The sequence below is a fragment of the Petaurus breviceps genome, unplaced genomic scaffold (genome assembly GCF_028583685.1).
Source record: "Petaurus breviceps papuanus isolate PSGF00001 unplaced genomic scaffold, PetGlider_PUasm1.0 90644, whole genome shotgun sequence".
Lineage (NCBI taxonomy): Eukaryota > Metazoa > Chordata > Mammalia > Diprotodontia > Petauridae > Petaurus > Petaurus breviceps.
The window spans coordinates 8,624,059-8,647,211 of NW_027187298.1; the positions used below are offsets into that span (position 1 = coordinate 8,624,059).

Genomic DNA, 23,153 nt, shown 5'->3' on the forward strand with positions numbered 1-23,153 from the left:
GCCACTGGGTATGCTCTCCTGTTTGTCACCTGACCCTCAGCAACCAACCATCATAGATTTGTCTCTAGTCTGAGAGGAATAAGAGTCTTATCTTTTCACTGTGCTGTCATTACTAAATGTAAACAGCAACAAAACCTGGAAAATGTATTAAAACTTTTACCACTTAATAAAGTAATGTTTTAACATTAGTGTGATTTCATAATAACTAAAAATCTTAAGTAATAAGCTTAATTAATTGATACTAATTGAAATTTCCCTTTTAAAATATGGTTTATTTGTAAAATAGTTTAATTATTAATTATATCTTTACTTGGAAAATGAGCCGCTAAAAACCTATCTGTGGCCAGAAGAGGTTTAGCCTCTTTTAATTTGGCACCCTTCCTACTGCCAAGTTGTGTAGGTCTGATCTTTTGGGAAGCTTATAGTTGCCTAATGGCAAGGATACAAATTGAAACTAAGCTTTTGATTCAAAATTTCTATAGCTTCCACTACTGCTCCCCTTCTCCTCTCCCTCCCCCTAAAAAGACACAATATTAGCATTAGAAGAGACTACAGAGGTTATGTAGAATAAGCCACAAATGAATGGATACCTCTTCTAAACATTCCCCCCCCACTCCCCGCAAATGATCATTAAATTCTATCAGCTAGTTACTTTTAGTCTTTGAATTTCATAAAACCTTATAGAAGGGAGCCATCTCCAGTTGTCCTGATCTAGAGCTTGCCAATGAACGCAGATGGCTCTGGAGGAGAAAGGCTGATGACTTTGCATAGCCCTCCCTCACTTAAAACTAGTTCACTTGTAGCTCATGACCTCTACCCTCCTGATCTCATTTTCCTCTTCAAGAATGAAGGACAAACAACAACGACCTTATAGAATGGTAACTTTTGTGTTCACAGTGAGAGAAAACAAAAGCCAGAAAGGATGAGAAATCAATTTGTCCAATACCTTTAAATTTTACAGATGTGGAAACCAAGGCCCAGCAAAGGTGAAGTGACTCAGCTAAGGTCACATAGTTGATTAGATGTCAACCAGTAAGTACCAAGTAACAAAACATTCCCCGGCAGGAAGACATAGAAAGAGAAAATCCATTTAAAATAACTGCAGAGAATATAAAATAATTAGAAGTCTACCTGCCAAAACACACATAGAAACTATACGAACACAATTACAAAACATTTTTCACACAAATAAAGACAGATCTAAACAATATTAGAAATAGTAATTGCTCAAGGGTAGACCAAGCCAATATAATAAAAATGGTAATACTACCTAAATTAATTTACTTATTGAGTTCCATAGCAAGCTATCAAAGGATTATTTTATAGAGCTAGAAAAAATAATTAACCAAATTCACCTGGAGGAACAAAAGGTTGGGAATACTAAGGGAGTCGAAAAAAAAGTAAAAGAAGGTAGCCTAGCAGTACCAGATCTCATACTATATTACAAAGTGGTGATTATGAAATTAATTTGGTATTGGATAATAAATAGAGTGGTAGATCAATGAAGTACACAATACACAGTAGGAAATGACCATAGTGATCTAGCTTTTGATAAGCCCAAAGATCCAAGCTTTGGGGACAAGAATTCACTTTTTGACAAAAATTTCTGGGAAAACTGGAAAGCAGTCTGGCAGAAACTAAGAATGGACCAATATCTCAGACCATATGCCTGGACAAACTCAAAATGATTTATGATAGATGATTTAAACATAAAGGATGATATAAGCATGTTAATGTACCATGGAAATAATTATCTATTAGATCTATAGACAGGGGAAGAGTTCATAACCAAACAAAAGATAAAGAGGATAATGGGAAGTAAAATGGATAATTTTGATTACATGAAATGTAAAAGTTTTTGTGCAAACAAAACTAATTAGAAAAAATTAGAAGGGAAGCAAGAAAACTGTGGAAAAATTTTAGAGCAAGATTCTTTGATAAAGGTCTCATCTCTCAAATACATAGAGAATTGAGTCAAATTTGTAAAAATAAGAGCCATTCCCCAATTGATAAATGGGCAAAGGATGTGAAAAGGCAGTTTTCAGAAGAAGAAATCAAAAGTATGAATAGTCATATGAAAAAATGCTGTAAATCATGAATAAGTATAGAAAGACAAAGTAAAATAACTCTTGAAGAACCACCCTCACACACATCAAATTGGTTAACATAACATAAAACGAAAATAAATACTGGAAGGGCTGTGGAAAATAAGTACACTAAAGCACTACTGGCAGAGCTGCAACCTGGTCCCACCATTCTGAACAACAATTTGGAATTATGCCCAAAGGGTTATAAAATTGTACATAGCCTTTGACCCAGAAAAGTCATTAATTACTAGGTCGGCATAATAAAAAAAATAAAAGGGAAAAAAAGGCAAAGGATTCATATGTACAAAAATATGTATAGCAGCTCTTTTTGTGGAGGCAAAGAATTGGAAATTGAAGGATGCCCATCAACTGGGAATAGATGAACAAGGAAGGTTTCTATGAATGGATGCAAAGTGAAGTGAGTAGATATAGGAGAACATTGCACACAATAACTGTGATGTTGTAAGGAGGATCAACTATGAAAAACTTAGCTACTTTGACCAATATAAATATTTATATCAGTTCCAAAGGACTTCTGCTGGAAAATACTATCCATCTGCAGAGAGAAGTGATGAACTCTGTGTACAGATTAAAGCAATTTTTCTTCAAAAGACAATGTATTACAAACTCAGAAAAAATTATAGAAGATACAGTATATAACAAGGAAGCAAAAGCAATTGAGAGTAAGAGTAGCTTAGTTATTTAAAATAAAAGTTAGTATAAAATAGATGAAAGTTACCAAAAGTGGTGCAATCAATGTAAAGTAACAATTTTAAAGGGTTCCCTTCCTTCTTTTCAAGTATTATCTTTCTTTATCAAACAGTACCTACTCAAACACACAAAAAACAAGGGGTATGGTCTCCCCCCAAAAAGTGACCTCATACTCTTAACTTGAACCATTATTCCTCACTGGGTTGTTTTGTTTTGTTTTGTTTTTGCCAAACATGCCATGCTAAATATCAAACTATAGAGATATTTCCTCAATTGTGACAGCATGAACACCAATGGTTCCTAAAGAAAATTGTTGAAAAACAAAAACATGGAAAGGTAACCCTACTCCCTAAGAAATTCTTCAGATAATTATAAGAACAGATAAGTTGCAAGCAACTTACCACTCTAAAAATTTAGCAGATAAAAAGCACTCTAAAAAATAGGCTCATCTAAGAATATCTATTCTCTCTTATTATTCATCTCATTTTTGCATTCATTTTGTCCTTTGACCTCCTTTAAAATACACTTACATTAATGGTCAAAGACATAAGCTGATTCTCTTTTAGAAGGCACATTCATCCTTCCCTTTTGGCATAACTGCTTCTCTTTCAAATTTATCTTTAAAACTTTGTCTATAAATCTTTTTATCAAAATCTACCCACTACAAATAACTTCAGAAATAAATTCATGGTACAAGGTCTGGAGAAAGCAATAAGGATGCTGAGTCTTTTGAATGTTTTAAGCCTTATATATTTCATCTGCGTATTTGTTTTTATTTCAATTTTAAGATCACTAAAGAAGGATGGCAGTTGCTTTTCTCCTAGATTCCACAGGGTAAATGATTTACCTAAATAAGATTTTAATGTTGAGAGCAGAGATACGGCCTGGACTGTGATTTCTTTTGTATAAGGAACTCGCAGATGTGCAAAGTGCCTCCCACAATGCAGGTCAGTATCTTTTCAGCAATTTACTGTCTTATAGAGATTCTTAGAACACTTAAGTAACTGACCCAGGGTCACACAGCTAGTACATCTTGGAGGTGGGGTTCTGAGGCCAAGGCTCTATTCCCTATCTCATAACCCCACACTGACTCTCCTGCTTAGTAAGAACTGGTGAAATAAGGGCGGCTAGGTGGCACAGTGAATAGAGTACCAGCCCTGGAGTCAGAAAGACCTGAGTTCAAATACGGCCTCAGTCACTTAACACTTACTAGCCATGTGACCTTGGGCAAGTCACTTAACCCCAACTGCCATGCCCTCCCCCCCTCCAAAAAGCCAAAAAAAAAAAAGAATTGGTGAAATAAACTGGGCAAATGCCCTATCTAGTGAATTTAAGGAAATATACAAACAGGGGTTGTCCATGATGATTAATTCAAAGATGAAATTATATCATTCGAACTCATACTGATAAAATTCATAAATCTATCCCAGTTAAGACTTGTCAACTTCATCATCTTCATTCTTAAATAAAAACATTTTCTTTCAACTCATTTGTTTTTTAAACCTTAATTTTGCAACCTTCCTTATTTTTTCATTTTACTGAAATTCTAATTCATTCTATGTTTTTCATTAATGCCATGAGAAGTTATTTTTCTTCTCCTGATGTGTCTTTGCTTTTTTGTACCTTCAATGTATTTTATAATTTCCTAAGTCTGTATAGTAAAATTAATTGACACAAAATTAACACATGCTAACAGGTAATATTTTAACACCTTTCATTTCCCAGTTTATCCTATGCTGATTCACACCATTCTGGTATAACCAACTCACTGTTTTCAGTGTGATAATAAATTCTTTTTTTTTTCTTGTTAAAGGCTCCTTTTCAAGTAAATATGTATACATATATATGTATATACAGATGAACTTATGTGTATATATGGGTGTGTGATATTCAAATAATAACAGTATTTTCAATGTTAACATTAACATTTTTATAACACTAAAATGTCAATTATTTTAAAAGCTGCATCAATTTCTTAAACCACTGGCTAATGTTTAGGTTATTACTTAGTTTACGTTACTGCTCAAAGAAAATTTTTATAACCACTACAAAAAGAATTTATACAATTACCCTATATTCTCCCTCAATATCTAATTGGAAAGATTAAATTCTCCCACAATCCAAAGTTATGATTAAATAAATCTGTAAGGACAAAAGATTCTGAACTATCAAGTCAAAGTTTCTTTTAGAGATTACCTACAGATGGTGAAGAATTTGACTTTTTTTTAAGGCTATTTTTTCCCCTTGATTCTCCTGCAGATTTCAACATGAGTTCCAAAAAGTCTATTACAGAGAACAAAAACAACAAATAGAGTAAAAGCTAAAAAGCCATATACAAACATTAAATTATAGACAGCAAGGTAAGAATGTTTTCTTACTCGTTGCATTAGGACAGGTGGAGGTTGTCTGTAGCAAAGATCAAGAAAATAAGAGTTATCAGATGGCTACTCCACAGATACATGATACATACCCCAGGTTGGCTGATAGAAGCAGCAACTTAGTAAAGTCAAGGATGTGAGACAATGAAAGTCATATTCCATTTGGAATATGGAACTATTTGGAAACTACAGAACATAAGTTAGAAACTATTTTAAAAGACAAAGTAATTTGCATTGAACTGGGTTCTGTCTTGGTCTTTACCTATAAATTCAATTTTTTTCACATGGTCAACAGCAGTGAATAACATTTTCCTGCACCACAGGATTAATATTAGGAAATAAATTTCAATTTATAAGAATGGTAAGCATTACTGATGTTCTACACAAATTAGGGAGGGGGGTTGGTACCTCATTTTAATTTTTTTTTTACTAATCAAAAACTACACAAGTGTAATCTAAGCACTTACTCCATTACTTTTAATTAAATTATTTATTTGAAGTTCAGTTGAAATGTAAAAACCAGCAAATGCTGAGCTTCAAATAATAAAGCTTTCAGTTTAAATTAATGAAACAAATGATTAGAAGATTTCAAAAAGCTTTAACTTTTTGCCTATCTGGGTTTGATATTCCTTGAAAGCTTGCCAAAGCCACTGACACATTTCTCTAAGAGATCAAGAGTCTCATAAGCAGCAGTTTCAAACACAGGGGTCATCTCCTAACCCCTTCTTAACATATGTGAAATTCCTCCTGACATCAATGAAAGCAACACATTAAAGATCAAGGACAATTCATGAACACCCTGTAATATTTATCTAAGAAAGCCCTGTTGCTCTACCAGATCATGGCACATTTGTAATAACATTAAGCTAGAATTAAAAATTAATTACCTTTTGGACTTGAAATTGGAACAATTCTCTAACCTACCCACAATTAGCAACACCTCCAAAGTCTCTCCTCACAAATGACACTACTCAAACTTTTTTTTAAATATAAAATTAGTAATGCTTTCCTGAAAGCGTCTATCCCTCATTATTTCTACTCCACGGAAGGTAAAATCAGGATACATTCAAAGTCTATCCCTGTACGTATATATCAAAGTATCTCTGTAGGTTCCTTCCTTTTAGATGGAAAAATTAAACGATTTTTTTCTGCTGGGAAACCAGATTCCCACTTGTCTGCCTTCTCCCTAACCAAAAGTGTTCCTAAAACTGATGCCTGTTAGCATATCACAGCAGGACATGAAAACTGTATTTTTTAAAAAGTGTAACAAGACTCAATGATATCAGTACACCTACACATGCATCTGTCTACCATCCCTTCACTTGACAGCTTCACCCTGGAGCTCCACTGCACCCGTACAGGTGCACCCGTGCAGGGGATGGGGGCGGGAGGAGGGGACGGGGGGGGGGGGAATGGAGATGGCCCGGAGGCTCTGCTCTGCACAGCTGGGCGAACAAGGCAGATACGCTCGAGACCCTAAGCCCCGATTTCGGAACCCCCACAGACCCGGGCACATCCTTGCCAGGAAAGCAGCTACAGTCAAGGGATTCGGGATGCGAGCACTCTGCCCGGATCCCACAGCGAGGAAAGGAGGCACATTTCCAGCATTATCATTATCATCATCACCACCACCACCACCACCCCCTAATCCCCCACAATCCACGCGCATCTCTTATAAATAGCCGCCACAACGTGCTTAGAACAAGCACTCTTGCCCATCCCCGGCCCCCGCCCGCGAGCCAAGGCGGGGTGGGGGGTGCGGATGGAGATGGGGGCTGGGGAGACTGGAGACGAGAGACGGGCACAGAGGCGATCGTTGTGATTGCACAATAACAGGTTTATCGCCCTCTCTCTTGCTCCGGTGGAGAAGCACACTGGATAGTGGAGGGGCAAGAATGTTCCTCTGACCTACCCCCACCCCAGATTCCTGTGCAATTAATTGGGGGAGGGAGGATGAAGACTAAAATGCCACCCGATGCCCCGACTTCGTTCCCTTTACTGGCACCTCAAACCGGCAGGGCGGGGCGGGGGCGGGGCAAAGGGGAGGGTCGTGGGGCGCGCGCCCTCCCCCACGGGGATACCTGGTCTATGGGCAGCTGCACCGCGTTGCTGAGGGGCTGCAGCAGGGTGGAGCCGGTGGTGCTGGTGGTAGTAGCCATGGCCGAAGCCTCCTCTCCCCAGCCCGCCCTCCTCCTGTCTGCCCCCTCGCTCGCTCCCTAGGTGAGCCCGCTCCCGAGGCGGAGGAAGCCTTGCTGGCGGACCAAGAAGAGGAGGAAGAGGAGGAGGAAGATGGGGATGGAGCTGCCGGCCGCCGCCGCTGCTGCTGCTGCTGCTGCTGCCGCTGCTGCTGCTGCTGCTGCTGCCGCTGCTGCTGCTGCCGCCTCTCTGGCCCCTTTCGCAGCTTGCAGGAGGAGGGGGGAGAGAAGAGGAGGAGGGGGCGGTGACCAGGCACGTCCCTCCTTTCTCGGCCGCCACCACCGCTCCCGGGCTCCGCCCCGCCAGAGACCCCACCCCCCCGGTCATCCACACAGCCTCGGGTCGGACCCGACCGGGCCAGACCGGGCTCCGGCTGCCGGGCTCCTTGGGCTTCCTCCCCTTCCGACACCCCCCCCCCAAAAAAAAAAACCTTCAAAGGCTGCCAACGCCCCCTCCTCAGCTCCCACACTCACGCGCCGGACAGCCCCACTGCCCAATCCCAGCGCAACGTGCAGACCCCTCAGCCAATCAGAGGATGCTAACCAATAAGGGGGGGAGCGTCTGGGTGTGGGGATGAATTCACTCTCTCCTCCCTCACCTCTTTCTTTCCCCCTACCGCGTCGCGCTCCGTTTCCCCTCGCGAAAGCCGGAGCGTGAGGGGAGTGGTGGACTCGAGGATGTGAAAGCTGTCCTTGGGCGCTGGGCAGCGCCCCCCTACAAACAATAAAAAAAGTCATTCTCCTTCTAGTCTGGTCCCCAACACTCCCCCTCTTTGCTGGGAGGGGCTTTGGATAACAAAGGGTAATGGGGTGGCAGGCACACAAAGGGAGATGTGAGGGAAGCTAGGATCCCGAGCGTCCTTCCGACTCTAATTCCTTTACTGGAGGGCGAGGGGCTCGGCTGAGTGGGAAGCTGGAGAGGAGTGGCCTCTACTCCCGACCTCGACCACCAGACTCTCCTCCCCTGCTCGAGGTGTGAAGGGCGCGGTGTCGAAAACCAACTCCTGTTGCTTCTGGATGTTTCGTTCACTGTCACCCAACCCCCACCTGGTCGTTCATATATTGAGAGAGATTGGATTTTAGAACTAAACTACACTTTGTGTTCCCGGGGAAGCCGTCCTTGGTAGATTAAACCTTAATCTTTATGGAGCCAACAGAGTTGAATGAAATGCCCAACACTGTGAGGAAGAATTGTCTACTGCACAGTCAATCCTCTCTGTGTCTCTCTGTCTCTGTATCTCTGTTTCTCTCTGTCTCTCTCTCTCCGTCTCTCTCCGTCTCTGTCTCTCTGTCTCTGTCTGTCTATCTCTCTCCCTCCCTCCCGACCCCCACCATAATTGCAACTCTCCCGTTGAACTTGGCTGTGTCCAGCGTCTCTAGGTTATTATTCATCTTTGCTTATAAACTATTTACATACAAAAAAAATTAAGGCAATAAGCTGTCATGGCCTTTAAGAATACTAAAGCCATAAAAAAAATTACGTTTGCAGGATTTTGCTTTAAAGGGGAAGATAAAAAGTGTACTTCGAAAAGAGGCTTTTAAAAATCTATAAATTTATATTTCAAGTTACAGTTTAAAGCATGGCCCATTAACATAAAAATTCTTTTCGGATGCCACACAAATTTGCCTTCCTCCAATATTTTCTGCAGCAGATAATATATCAATCGTCACACCATAAGAAATATAGAGACTATAAGCTCCCACTGTGTCTATCATTTCTTGATTCTTCTGTCAGAATAAAATGCAGCCATTTAAGGCACTCTATAATCGATGGTTACATGAAACTAAGGTAAGACTATTGAAAATGTTCAACACTACAGCTGAGTATTGGTATCAAATGAAGTATTTTTAAAGCATTCTTTTGATGTTGAAACTCTCCAAATACACCTATTCACAGATGACATTGTACTACAGAGAGAGAGATTTACAGATATAGCTGTATCTATCTGCTTGTATGAGCATAGCAGATGAACAATGAGCTAATCCAAGAATTGCAGAGGAGATCAAGATAGATTGTAGTTGAAAAACTATATACTCCTTTCAATGACTCCCAAATGGTTCACTCCTGCAAAAGGCCTTTGCATTATCACTAATAATATTCAGGAACACTGATAATTAGAACAATCCAAAACTAGAAAAAGCTTCCATGGGAAGAGGTGGGTTGGTCCTAACTTGAGGTCTTCAAGTGAAGATCAAATGATCATTTTTTTTTTTCAGGATGAGGAGATTCTTAAATACTGGTTCAACAACAAATATTCACTCGGGACTAGAATAGAAGAATTTCACAGCCCATTTCAAATTCTGAAATGTTATGACTCTATAACAGTCTGCTCCTAGTGATGCTACATGTCTACATACTGTGGGCCACCACCGTCTCTGAAGACTCAAAATTACCAATAATCCAAAGATAATGGGAAGATGCATAGTGGGCATGAATAAGCTACTATACATTACCACCAATAGCATGCATTCAAGGAGTAGCATTTAAGACATTTTCAAAAACCTATAACCAGAAAGGATTATGGGCTAGTCATATTGTAAGAATGGGAGGCAATAGACTGGTAGTACTACTCCTGAATATTTTAATTTGTTTATCCTTCTGATTTCACTTCCAGTGAGGAAACTGCTTCTATCAATGTATTGGTAAGGTGGCTTGTACATAGTCATAAGTCACATAGCCTGTAAATGTAGGAGATAGGACTTGAACCAAAGCTTTCCTGACTCAGAAATGTCTTTCTATGCATGACATCACACTGTCTCTCCCTGCAAATAATTTTTTTTTAATGAGAAGGCCTCCAGTGCATCAGAGGATCTTAAGAAGAGAATCTATGGGAAAAGTTTTATAAGAATGGCACAGATTAAAAAGGCAGGGAGTGATTTAAATTTTGATTAAATTTTAAATAAATATTTGAATAAAATTTAAAAATTAAAGGCATGGAAGAATGACTCTACTGTTTTTTTTCTTTTTTTTTTACCCTGCTGTTGCAAAAATGGATTTGTCAAGGTATCAAAGTAACTCACATATGCATATTGATCATTGCTGGGGGTTTTAAATGACATGATACAACTTGAATCCATACATTAGGCTTAGGTTGTTGTGTCTTTAACTCAGCCTGAAGAGATTGTAGAGATATAAAAAATAATCACCTTTCATTCACCCTTAAGCCATATTCTAATGAAAACTATAATGAAAATGATGAATATAGTGGTGTAACACTGGCAGCACCTGATATAAATGAGATTTTCCGGCTTTAAAAAAAATTACCTAACAATGAGATCAGGACCTGAGATTTCAAGGGTAAAGGAAACTCCTAAGTGAGAAAATTCCCTCATATAAGACAGTACCTTCTCTGTAACTTTTATAGTCCTTGAAAGTTGTCTAGAGTATTAGTTGGTTAAATACCTATCCCAAGGTTCCATAGCCAGTATGTGCCAGGCCTTTCCTGCCTCAGTGAACTTTATTCACTCAGTGCCTACTAATGTCATGATCTGACTAAGGCCTTTGATACTGTCAGTCATGAAGGCCTGTGGAAAACTATGGCAAAATTTGATTGCGCCTAAATTCATTGGTATCATACAATACTTTCATAATAACAGCATGCTTGTCCAGGTTCTGGATAATGGACAATGCTCTCATGCTTTCCCAGTCTCCAATGGAGGGAAGCAAGGTTGTGTGCTTGCTTCCATGATTTTTAGCATGATGCTTTCAGCAATGTTGTTAGACACCTTCAACAAGGACAAAAATGGCATCAAGGTCAGCTACCACACTGATGATAAATTATTTAACTTGAAAAGGCTACAAATCAAGACTGAAGTGGAGAGAGAATTGGTGCATGATTTTTTAGTTCTCAGATGATTGTACACTCAATGTGCACTCTGAGGCTGAGAAGGAACAAAATATGGATAGATTCTCTGCTGCTTGTGCTAATTTTGGCCTAACAATTAACACCAAAAAAAAAAACCGCTGGTTCTACACCAGTCAGCACCACACCATCCATATGTGGAACCATCAGTTATGGCAAATGGAGAAATACTGAATGCTGTGGATAAGTTCACTTATCTTATCAGTATACTTTCCAGAGATGTAGACATAAATAATGAGACTGACACACACGTTGCCAGAGCTGGCTCAGTGTTTGAGAGGCTATTTAGGAAAGTGTGAGAGAGACAAGAGTATTAGACTGCCTACCAAACTGAAAGTCTACAGAACTGTTGTGCTGACCTTATTGTGGTATGCCTGTGAAACCTGGGCAGTATACCAGTGCCATGCCAGGAAAATGAATAGCTTCCATTTGAACGAAGATTCTGAAAATCATGTAGCAGAATAAGGTACTGGATACTGAAGTCCTTTCTTAAAGTAAACTGCCAAATGTTCAAACTCTACTGCAGAGAGCACAACTCTGATGGGCTTGCTGTGCTGTTAGAACAACAAATGTATATTTGCCTAGACAACTCACACAAGGAAGGCGCTCACATAGGAGTCAGAAGATGCAATACAAGGACACTTTAAGGGTCTCTCTGAAGAACTTTGGAACTGATTGTGTTGATATGGGAGATGCTGACAAAGGACTGCCCAGCATGGCATGCCCTCATCAAAGAAGGTGCTATGCTCTATGAGCAAAGTAGAATTGCAGTGGCACTAAAGAAACATAAGACATGCAAATTTAGAGACATCTCCACTCCAAATGTTCCTGTGAGCCATCCATGCCTGACCATAGTAGAGCATTTTGAGTTCATATTGGTCTGATTAGCCAAGGTCAGACACCCTGTACCTTGATTCCAACATAATAATGTTGTTCTGGTCCTCTTCATGAACAAAGGACAACAACCACCACTCACTAATGTCATGTCAGAAAATGTGACATGTATTATATGTGTAGATATAGATACATACATATACAAATATAAATTGTGAGAATGGGAGTATGGTTTAGTGAAAAGAGAACAGAGTTGGAAGTCAAGAGACCTGGATTCCAGTCCTGGCTCTGCCACAAATCTTAAGCAATTCTATACCTTAATTTCCTCATCTATAAAACAGGCACAATAATATCCTATCTACCTAACAAGATTATTCCAGTTGTAAGGATAAAATTAGATGGAAGGTGTTAAAAAAAAACTTTGAAAAGTAAGATAGCATGATATTAAAGATGAATAGTATGCTAATATTATTATTAATTGTAAATATAATAAAATATTCTGGTCTTCGTATATTAATCATATTAGCATGGAGCCATTGTCCTAGAGTGAATTGTGTGGGCAATGATTAGAAATTAGCCTAATCAGGAATTTTGGCCCACAGGTCCAGAGCATGGGAAGAGGAAAAAGGAAAGTGAGGAATGTCTAAAGTATGGCCACTCATGAATAATTGAAGCAGAAAGTTGATAGGGAAGGTTAAAAAACTAAGAGATCAGGGTTTTTGAAGATAGCTGGGGTTGAGGTGGAAAAGAAGTACTGAACTTAGTAGAAAAGAAAGAAAGTGAACTGATTGTCTATAGATGACAACAAGGATCTAGACAAGAAAGGAATGAATTTATAAGTAGAAGAGGTAGTTCCTGAGTAGATGGTGTTAGAGGTTCTGAAAGTGATGGTGGGGAACAAGGAGTATGCCACTTTCTCCTCTGGTCCTATACATCATAATGTGAGAAAAGAAACTGCCCGACTTGGGAATGTTGCCAGCAGAAAACTAGCTTCAGTGAGTATTCTAAGACAAGGGACTGTGAGGGAGAGATCTAGGATGAAGGACAGTTGTATTAAAGGAGGGTTCTAGAGGAAGAATTGAAAAGGCAGAGCAGAAATTGTAGGGGATTAATTGGGTTAAGTGTGAGGTACTATTGGAAGGGGCTACATATGTCTTCTTCACTTCCAAGTCCCTACTGATCTCTGATGTCCTGTGTGATGAAAGGCACCAGACCAGAGGAACACATCAGAGGCAATCTACCTTACCCCAGTGGAAAGAGGAGTCTCATGATATGAACTTAACAATCATGGGACTCTGTGGGATGACAGGCTTGGAAAGAGAGCTGGAATGTGAAGGGAAGGAAGCCCACATCTGCATGTTAGTGCCTTAGGCAAAGCCCCAACTTCCCTTGTTAATTCTGCTGTGGAAATCAGCACATTAAAAGACTTCAACCTACAAGTGTTACTTTAATATAATGACTCATAAGATGGTTATGGTAATTGATATCTTCTAAAATCCTTTCTTGCCAATTTACCCTTACTTACATTTCTTATGAGTAGTTTGTTTAGTCTTCTACCTGTATTTATTTCAATAAAAAGGGCAAATTAAAGCACATATTTTATTTATTCCATACCTTAATACTGTGGTAATTTGATTGTGACAGACAATAAACGAATAAAAAAACATTCATTGAAGGGTATATACCTTCTCTCAGGGAACTTATTTCATCAAGTTGGAGTGGTATCTCCAGAAGAGCAGTCACCACATAGCTCAAATTCTTTCTTAAAATCCTAGAAGTAACTCTGATATAGGTCTGATGGGGATGGGGAGTGGGGGGTGAGGGGTGGGAGTAGATATACTCCTACTATTTGACAGAATACCTCTCAAGTCCCCACTGCTATACCATTTTCACAAATCAATCAGTCACAATAATACTATCAAATTTTAAATATGAAACAATGATATGAGAAGGCAAAATCAGGAATGATCATAACATGTACTCAATAAAAGGCAAGAGCAGGAATAAACATGATGTTTGTGCAACAGAAGACAATATATCAATCTGCCAATAAACCTAGGTCATTCTTTCCTATCAATGAATGTAATGTCCATAATGAAGATCAGGTAAATGCTTGCAAAAATCTAGTAGGAGTACTCAAACATCTATGGTAAATTTAGATGGCAGGCTTTGATGTCTTTGGTCTCTTTAGAGAAGAGTCTGGAATACATGTCACCTTCTGGGCAAAATCACATCTCTTCTATCTGTTCCCCTTCTGGTCCTCATAGCTCTCCTGTTGGGCATAGCCACTTCTCTGCTTATGGGCCACTTCATAAATGAAAAACTCTTTTGATACATAGCCTTCCTTGGCAAGGTACTGAGAATCCATTAGGCTTTCTCAGTAATAAAAATTTATCTTAAGCTAGAGACTGCCAAGGTCCTCAGATCTACTCTAAGACTCTAAGGTGTTTCTTCCTTTCTAGCAGTAAATAGGGTCATAGAACATTTCTACGACCCTTTAAATAGTAGGAGATAACTGTTTTCTCTAGTTGTCTCCCAGCAAAATTAAATCTCATCTCATAGCAAAGATTATTTTCCCCCTTATGTTTTAAACCAGAGATGGCAGTAGAGAGCAACACAAGCAAACCCCATGAGATGTTTCCCCTCCCTCAAATTGTACTATCCACTTTGAGATCAATAGAGACTGTCACCAGTCTTCCATCTGAGTTCAAAGCAGATATTATTCTCTCCATTTGTGTTCTAACTTCTGTCTTACACCTAATTCAAGTCAACAAGTTATTATTAAGTATCTTGTATGTGCCAGATAATATGCTAAGCTCTGAGGACACAAAGGCAAAAACAGCCCCTGATCTCAAGGATTTCATAATCTAATGGGGGAGACAACATACAAACGAAAATATACAAATAAGTTATATATAGGATAAATTGGAGACAATCAACATAGGGAAGACACTATCATTAAAGGAAACCAGGAAAGGGCTCTTGCACAAGGTGGGATTATAGCTAAAAAAATTCAAGGAAAATTATCTCCAGGGAAACAAGGAGGTAAAAAAGCATTCTAGGCATGGGGAACAGCCATTAAAAATGTACAGAATCAGAAGATATGGTTTAAGAAAGAACAAGGAGGCCAGTACCTCTAGACCATAGAGTACATGGAGGGAAGTATGATATAAGAGGACTGGAAAGACTGGAAGGCACCAGGCTGTAAAAGGCTTTAAATGTCAGAGAATTTTATATTTGATGCTGGGGATAATAAGGAGCCATTGGAGTTTATCAAATAGGGGAGAATTGCATAGTCAGACCTATGCTCTAAGATCACTTTGATAACTGAGTGGAGGCTAGACTGGAGTGGGGAGAGACTTGGGGTAAGGAGGCCAATAAAAAGACTGTTGTAATAGTTCAGCACGAGGAGGTGATGGTCTACACTGTGGTTGTAGAAGCATCAAAGGAGAGAAGCAAGAATATTTCAGAAATGTTGCAAAGGTAAAATTGACAGGTTTTGGCAACAAAATAGATATAGAGAAATGAAAGAGAGTGGGGAGTTGAGGATGACAGCTAGGTTGTAAGCCTGGGAAGCTATGAGAATGATTTGCCCTTGACAGTTGTAAGGAAATTAGGAAGAAGGGAAAATTCTGGGGGAGAGATAATCAATTCTGTTTTTGACATTTTGAGTTTAAAATGTTCACAGGACATCTGTTCTGGAGGTCCAAACAGTAATTGGGAATATGAGACTGGAAGTCAGGAGAGAGATTAGGGCTGGAGATAGATAGATCTAAGAATCATCAGCATAGAGATGATAATTGAATCCATGGGAGCTAATAAAATTACCAAGCTATATATTGTGGGAGAAGAGAGACTTGGGGAATACTCATGGTTAATGGAGTTGACTTTGCTGAAGATCCAGCTAAGGAGACAGAGGAATATTCAGGTAGCAAGAGAGAATCAAGAGTCACAAAAACCTAAAGAGGAAAGAATATCCCAAAAAAGAGGATGATTGACAGTACCAAAGACTTCAGAGAAGCCAAGAGAGAAAAAATGAGAAAAGACAATTAACTATAGCAATCAAGACATAATCGGTCATTTTAGAGAGAGCAGTGTCACTTGAATAATGATGCTTGGAAGCTGGTCTGCAGAGAGTAGAGAGTGAAGGGAAAGTAGGTAAAGATATTAATTGTAGATGGCTTTCTCAAGGAGTTTAACCATGAAAAGGAAGAGAGAGATAGTATGTTAACTGGCAGAGATGGATGGTTCAAGTGAGAGTTTTTTGAGGATTTTAAAAGGTTTTTTGTTTATTTTTCATCATTGGGGAAAAAGGAGAAGAATCAAAAAAGAGACGTGCTTTTTAAAGTGGATGGGATGATGGTAACTGATGATGTTGCAACTCTTGCTTCTATTTTCTCTGCTGAGGAGAGCAATCGTTGATCTGAAAAGGACAGAATAAAGATTGCTAATAGGGTATTTTAATACCTAAGATAAATAAGGAGATAGTAATAGATAATATTTGCCATAATTGTGTTCATGTTATCTGGCTCAGATGATTTACATAGTCGGGTAACAAAAGAACTGGCAGACATGATTGCTAACTAAGAATGATAGCCACTAAAGAGTGATCTTTGAAAGAGAATGAGAGATAAGACAGGATTGAAAAAAGGTAAATGTCTTCCCATGTTTCTAAAAGGAGGAGAAAATAAAGTCTGCACATAGTAGGCCAAATGGACTTGACTTCAACATCTGTCAATATTCCAAAATATATTATAGTGTTAAGGAATATATAGAAAACAAAATTATAAATACAAAGAGCTAAACCAACTTCACTTCCTTTTTGATAGGTTTATTTAATCAGAGGAAAACTGTCAGTATAATTTATCCAGTTTTTTGTCAAAGTCTCTCATGGTATTTTTGTTTGCAAGATGGAGAAATGGGAATGAGATGATAGCGCAGTTAGATTCAGAGCTTGTTGAATAGACAGATCTAAAGAGTAGCCATTAAAATTTTAATATCACCTTAGAAGTATCTGGGAAAGGAATCTGTGGTAGGCCCTATGATATATAAAATTTTGTCAATGACTTAAATAAAAACACCATTATCATGCTTACCAAATCTGCAGATGACAAATGATGTGGGCATCTTTAGCCGGTAGAAGGAAATAATTAGGGGCAATACAATAGCTATCTTCAATTATTTGAAGGGCTGTTACAAGAGAAAAATATTACACATATTTTCCTTTATTCCAAATGATAGGAGTAGGAGTAATGTATGAAAATTGCAAAAGGGGAAATTTGGTCTTGATTTAATAAAAAAAATTCCTAGCAACTAAAATTATCCAATAATAGAATGGATTACTCAGGAGACAGTGGATTTCCCTTTACTAGAGGTCTTCAATAAAAAAGAAAAGATTTGTTAATCATTTGTTGGGTGAGTTACAGAGGTGATTTTTTTCAAGTATGTTTTAGACCAGATGATCTCTGAGGTCCCTTTAAACTCTGAGATTCTGTGGTACTATGATGTGGGTGTCCTTGCTTTTACTGTCATTGACCTTCATCACCCTCTTCTTTTAAAGATCCTGTTCTTTCTCTTTATAACTCTCTGGGCTGAGTATCAAGTCCCAAGAAACCAGATACTGGATGTGAGAGCTGTCTTTAACCTATAAAGGCTTTAGTTACCATGTCCCTACATTTTCTTTTGCCTGAGTACTGGCTCATCAGAAATGAGAATGAAGTAGCCATTTAGGAGACCCATGTTCAGTTACTGTGTTGGTTTTCATTCAGATTTTTAAATGATTTTCTTTTTAGACAAGATACTGATTTTCTTACTTAAAAGTTCTAAAATAAATATTTTAAAATTATGCACTTCACTGTCATCAATGAACATGAACTTTCCATATAAAAAGGATAAGTACATATAAAGCTGTGAATCTATCATGTATGTCTCAGTTTTTTTAAAGTATACATCAACTTTAACATGATAGTACTGACACTACCATCTCATCTGTGGCCCCTTCTGACCTTCCTGTGTATTTTTGTACTAGTTTCATTGACACTTTATTTTTTCTTTTTAAAAATCATTATCATTATCCCCCCTCCACTTCCCTTCAACTCTCCCCCATCCCAATAGCATCCCTCATCTGTAACAATTATATCCAAGTAAAATAAATTTGTGTTGTATCGGTAATATTTAAAATCATATGCCTCATTCTGTATCTACAGTCGATCATCTCTGCACCAAGAGATGGAATCATTATCATTGTTCTGGAATCATAACTGGTCACTTCATCAACCAGAATTTTTAAGTCTTTCAAAGTTATTTTCCTTTATAATGCTATAGAGTCAGTATATAAATTGTTTTCTTTATTCTTCTCATTTCACTGTAATAGTTCATACAAGTCTTTCCAGTGTAACAGGTACATGGAGTGGCCACCTACACAGTATCATCTCACACTTCTCACACAGGGTGTGTGCACATCTCTCCTCCAACATGCCATCACATTGGTAAGTCTAGGTTCCCAGAGAAAAGCTGCAGTTGTATACTTGCATTCAGATTCTCTCAGGTTCCTAAGGGTAAACTTGTTGAGACAGAATACATTTCCTCTACCAGCACCCTAGTTCTTGATCCCCTACTGATGTACTTCCTTTTACATAAAGCCAGTTACTCAGAGTAATGATGCTTTTGTATCTTAAACATAACCATTTATTTAACAATGAGGCAAAAGAAATAGTAATAACATTACAGATACTCATATAAAACAAACAGTCATAATTAATACATTATACTCCACTTATAAACCTGGGACACACACTACAATGCACTTGGCAACTTTGGGGAAGGGTAGACACACAATTATAGAAACCTACCGTGAGATTAGTAAAGAAAAACTCATATACTCAGGGTAATCTACAATTCTGGGACTATAAAATTTAATGTTTTCTTTTTATCTCAGGAGCTATCCATATCTTTTATGAATGCAGTTTTTGTTTTGAGCAGATGCCTCCAATACTAAGCTGAGATGAACCATGCTATATTTGATTAACATTTAACTGAGCACAGTATCTCCCCCAAATGAGTTGGTCTGCTAGGTGACTTCTCTGATTCTCTACTTCTAAAGTATTTCTCTGCTCAACTGGACTTACTCCTTAACAGCAACTGTATAACCATCATTTCCAGCTTTAAGCTTAGCTAATGCCATTCATTTCTCTCCCTCTCCCTCTTTTTTTCTCTCTCCCCCCTCTCTCTCTCACTCAGTATAAGGTATATATATGAGTGTGTATAACATATATGTGTGTATATATATATGTATATATATATATATACACACAAAGATATACAATCAATTCCCTATATATCTTGGCTAGTAAAACCTTTTAAGAGATGTGTGTTGCCAAGATTTTTCCTAGTTAACTGTTTCCCTTCTATCTTCCTTCAACTTTTATGAATAATATCTGATCTGAATTTCAAATAGAATACTTCACAATTTGGTCCATGACTAAAAGCCACAAAACACTAAAATGAATGGAAATCCAGTATAAATAAAAAAAGATGACATGTATCCAAAGTCTGGGAAGGTTTGCTTTCATAAAACAAGGATGTAGATGGAATAGCCAGTCATAGTTTTTAATTTCACACTTCCAAATATCATTAAGTAAGAGGTTGTGGGTCATCAGTTATATCATCCTCCCTCTTCTATATAACAATTTAATCACATATGCCAAGGATGAGTTTGTAGAAGTTGCTGCTGATGTCAGCATAACCTACCTTCTTGGATAACTTCAAACAAAGTGGACTCTGTACATGACCTAAGGGGAAGGTATATTTAAACAGATTATAGTCCTAGGCTACCTCATCTGAAAGCATTGGTATTTGCAGCAGCAGAGGTAAATGTGGATGACCTCCTTGCAAATTATTCGCTTAGCGAAGACCTTATTTCTATTTCTTATCCTTTTTAGCCTACAACGATAGATCAAAAAAGCAATAAAAACAATAAAACTATGGCAAATATAGTAATTAATAAAGAAATTTCTACAACTAAAGGCTAAGTACATGCAAGCATCAATTCATAAACTTTAGAAAGCTTATGTATCCTTGGTGGCATTTGAGCTGAATGCTTACGCCCTGATTGATGATTTGGAAAAATTAAGTTTTCATTATATGTCATCTTGTTCCTGTCTCTGTAAACAATTCTTTCCAAATTCATGAATATTCATCTTCTTTTGGTTGCTGTCCAGCTTTTAACCTATCAAAGAATCATAGAGTCTTCTAGGATAGAAGCCAGGATCTTGTTCACATTGCATAAAGCAACTGCCTAACCTTTTATTATATATACACACACACACACACACACACATACATATATATCTTTTGGCCCCCAGTTACTTCTTTAAGAGAGCACTTAAACTTGTACTTCACAGGACTGTTTGACTATAAAAAGGAGCAAATTAACTGAGGAGTAGAATTAGCCCTTATTACCTTTGACATTAATCTGTCCCTACCCCAGGCCCTTGAAGTTTCCTGTTTTAATTAGGATTTTGTTTTAGTAAAGCATATATATGTACATATATACATATAAATTACTATACTTGATCCAGTTACCATATTAAGTCATTTCAATTGGTTTTTGAAAACTGATTTTCCTATGTACAAATAATACATTTATCATCTTTTGTTTTATATATTAAAATATGTTGTACTGGCTATGGAATTAAGAAGACTTGCATTCAAATCCCCTCTCTTAATTTCTTCCTGTGTGACCTTAACCAACCAAGTTAACCAAGTAACCAAGTCACTTAACCTTCATTGGTCTCAGTTTCCTTATCTGTAAAATGAGGTGACTGGACTAGATGGATTCTGAGGCTCCTTCCTGATTTAGACCTATGATATTGTCAAAACCAGAAATTTAAATTTACTTCAAACATACAAAGTTAATTCTAATTGATTCATCATGTAATAAATACAAAAGCATAGTCTATTCAGGAAGAACGGAGTTCTAATCATGCCTCAGACATTTACTAACTATGTGACCCTTAACTTCTCTGTGTCTCAGTTTCCTCAAATGTAAAATGGAGAAAATAATAGCACCTCTTCCCCAGGGTTACTGTAAGGATCAAATAAGTTAACCTATGTAAGGTACTTCCCAAACCTAAAAGTACATATAAATGCTAGTTGCTATTTCTATTATTGTTGTTATTATACCGCATTTCCCCCTAATCATAAAGTCTCAGAACCAGAAGTCTGCTCATTTTTAAATTCCATGTTGGAATTGCTTTTTGTTGGCCTCCGTGCCTTTATAAGGAATTAGAGTAGGATTCTATAAGGGGGTCGATAGACATTTATCATCTTAGATAGACAAGTAAGATATATGAACATTAAAGGCTTGTATCAAGAAATATAAAGATTTTAGGAGACTGTAAAAATGGCCATTACAAAATTAAGTTGTTAAAACATCCCAAGTAGGAGAAAAAAGAGAAGAGAATTTTGAACTATACCTTGTGTAGGATTTTGGTGTTGGAAGGGACTGCAGAAATCATCTAGTCCTTGCGGCGGCCTGGTGGAGCAGTGAGTAAGAGTGCCGGCCCCGGAGTTGGGGGCCCTGGGGTCAGGAGACCTGGGATCGGTTCCGGCCTCAGATACTTAACACCCACACAAAATAACTGGCAGTGTAACCTTCAGCAAGTTACTTAACCCCAATTGCTTAAAAAAAAATAAAAAGAAATCATCTAGTCCAACTTTTCATTTTATAGATGAGGAAACTGAGTCAGAGAAAGGCAGTCACACAATAAAATAGAATTGGGATTCAAATCCAGATCTTTTTACTTCAAGTCACTTATACTTTCTACCTTCTTACACTGCTGTGTTTTATAGAAAATTGTCTTTTCCTGATTTCCCAAGTTTTAGCTTCCTTTTCATTTACTGAAAAGAGATTGGAAGTGAATATTTTGGGGCAGGTAGGTGGTGCAGTAAATAAAGCACTGGCCCTGGAGTCAGGAGGACCTGAATTGAAATCTGGCCTCAGACACTTGACTACTTACTAGCCATGTGATTTTGGGCAAGTCACTTAGCCCCAATTGCCCTCCAAAAAAAAGAAGTGAATATGTTTTAAAACTGTTCAGTGGACTGAAGACATCCCTTATTATATTAATGTATCTAATTTACCTCCATCTAGCATAAAAACTACCAAATATATTCTTTTGAAAACTTTGCACTTATTGGGAGCCCAGAACATTAGGTAGAGCCTCTGTGGAAGATATACAGGAGGAAATAGACAAGAATCATACAAGATGAGAAAGCAAGGATGGGTTATGAGTTCTAAACCCTGAATCTCACACTTAATAGTGATGTGAAGTAGAACAAATCAACATTTTTGGGCCTCGGCTTCTTCATCTATAAATTAAGGGAGTTGATCTAGAAGAACTCCAAGGTCTCTTCCATCTCCAAAGCTATGCTCCTACCCACATTGATGAAAGTACACATCCATCAAAGTATTCATTTTGTCACCTACCATGTTATTTCAGGAATCCACAATTGAATTTTCATAATGGACCAAATTTCTTTAACATCAACCAGTTCTTTTGAAAGTATCATACAGCAGCTAGATATTTTTTAAAATTTAAATTAAAACAGAAACCTCAGTAAAGTCAAGAAAAGAAAGGCATTAATTATTGTCCATGTTTAATCTTCAAGTAGCAGAATGTAAATTTGGTCCTCTTGTAGAGTCTTTTTTTTAACTAATAATTCTCACTACTCATACTATAATACATTTTTAGCAATCTGTTATCCTAGAGAGGGAAACTCTGGATCCTTTTCTCAAAAGCATAGATAATAGTTGTAAATAAAATTACCAGAAGCTTGAAAATAATTAAATTACTTTTATATTCCTATTGAAATGCCTTCTCTTTCTTTCCCTCTCCCCCTAATTAATATTCCTAAATCACAAGGGAAATACTACTTACCTGACTGAAAACTTTCAGGGGTCTATTATTGCTTACCAAGTAAATCACAAAATGTTAAAGTTGGAAGGAACCTTCAAGACCATCTAATACAGGAGTTCTTTACCTGTAGTCCATGAACTTGTTTTTAAAAATTTTTTGATAATTG

The 23,153-nt window shown here is 37.8% G+C and overlaps 1 protein-coding gene and 1 long non-coding RNA gene across 3 annotated transcripts in view; one reads left to right on the plus strand and one right to left on the minus strand.

Annotated features, from left to right (window-relative positions):
• Nucleotides 1–7,536, minus strand: part of MBOAT2 (membrane bound O-acyltransferase domain containing 2) — a 178,502-nt gene extending 170,966 nt beyond the window's left edge. Inside the window, exon 1 of the mRNA XM_069064801.1 lies at nucleotides 7,258–7,536. Within this exon, the coding sequence (XP_068920902.1) occupies nucleotides 7,258–7,335 (78 nt within the window). The 5' untranslated portion in view covers nucleotides 7,336–7,536. The remainder of the gene's footprint in view (nucleotides 1–7,257) is intronic.
• The window catches only part of LOC138143543 (uncharacterized), a 141,502-nt gene that overhangs the window by 47,561 nt on the left and 70,788 nt on the right, over nucleotides 1–23,153 (plus strand). The window lies entirely within an intron of this gene.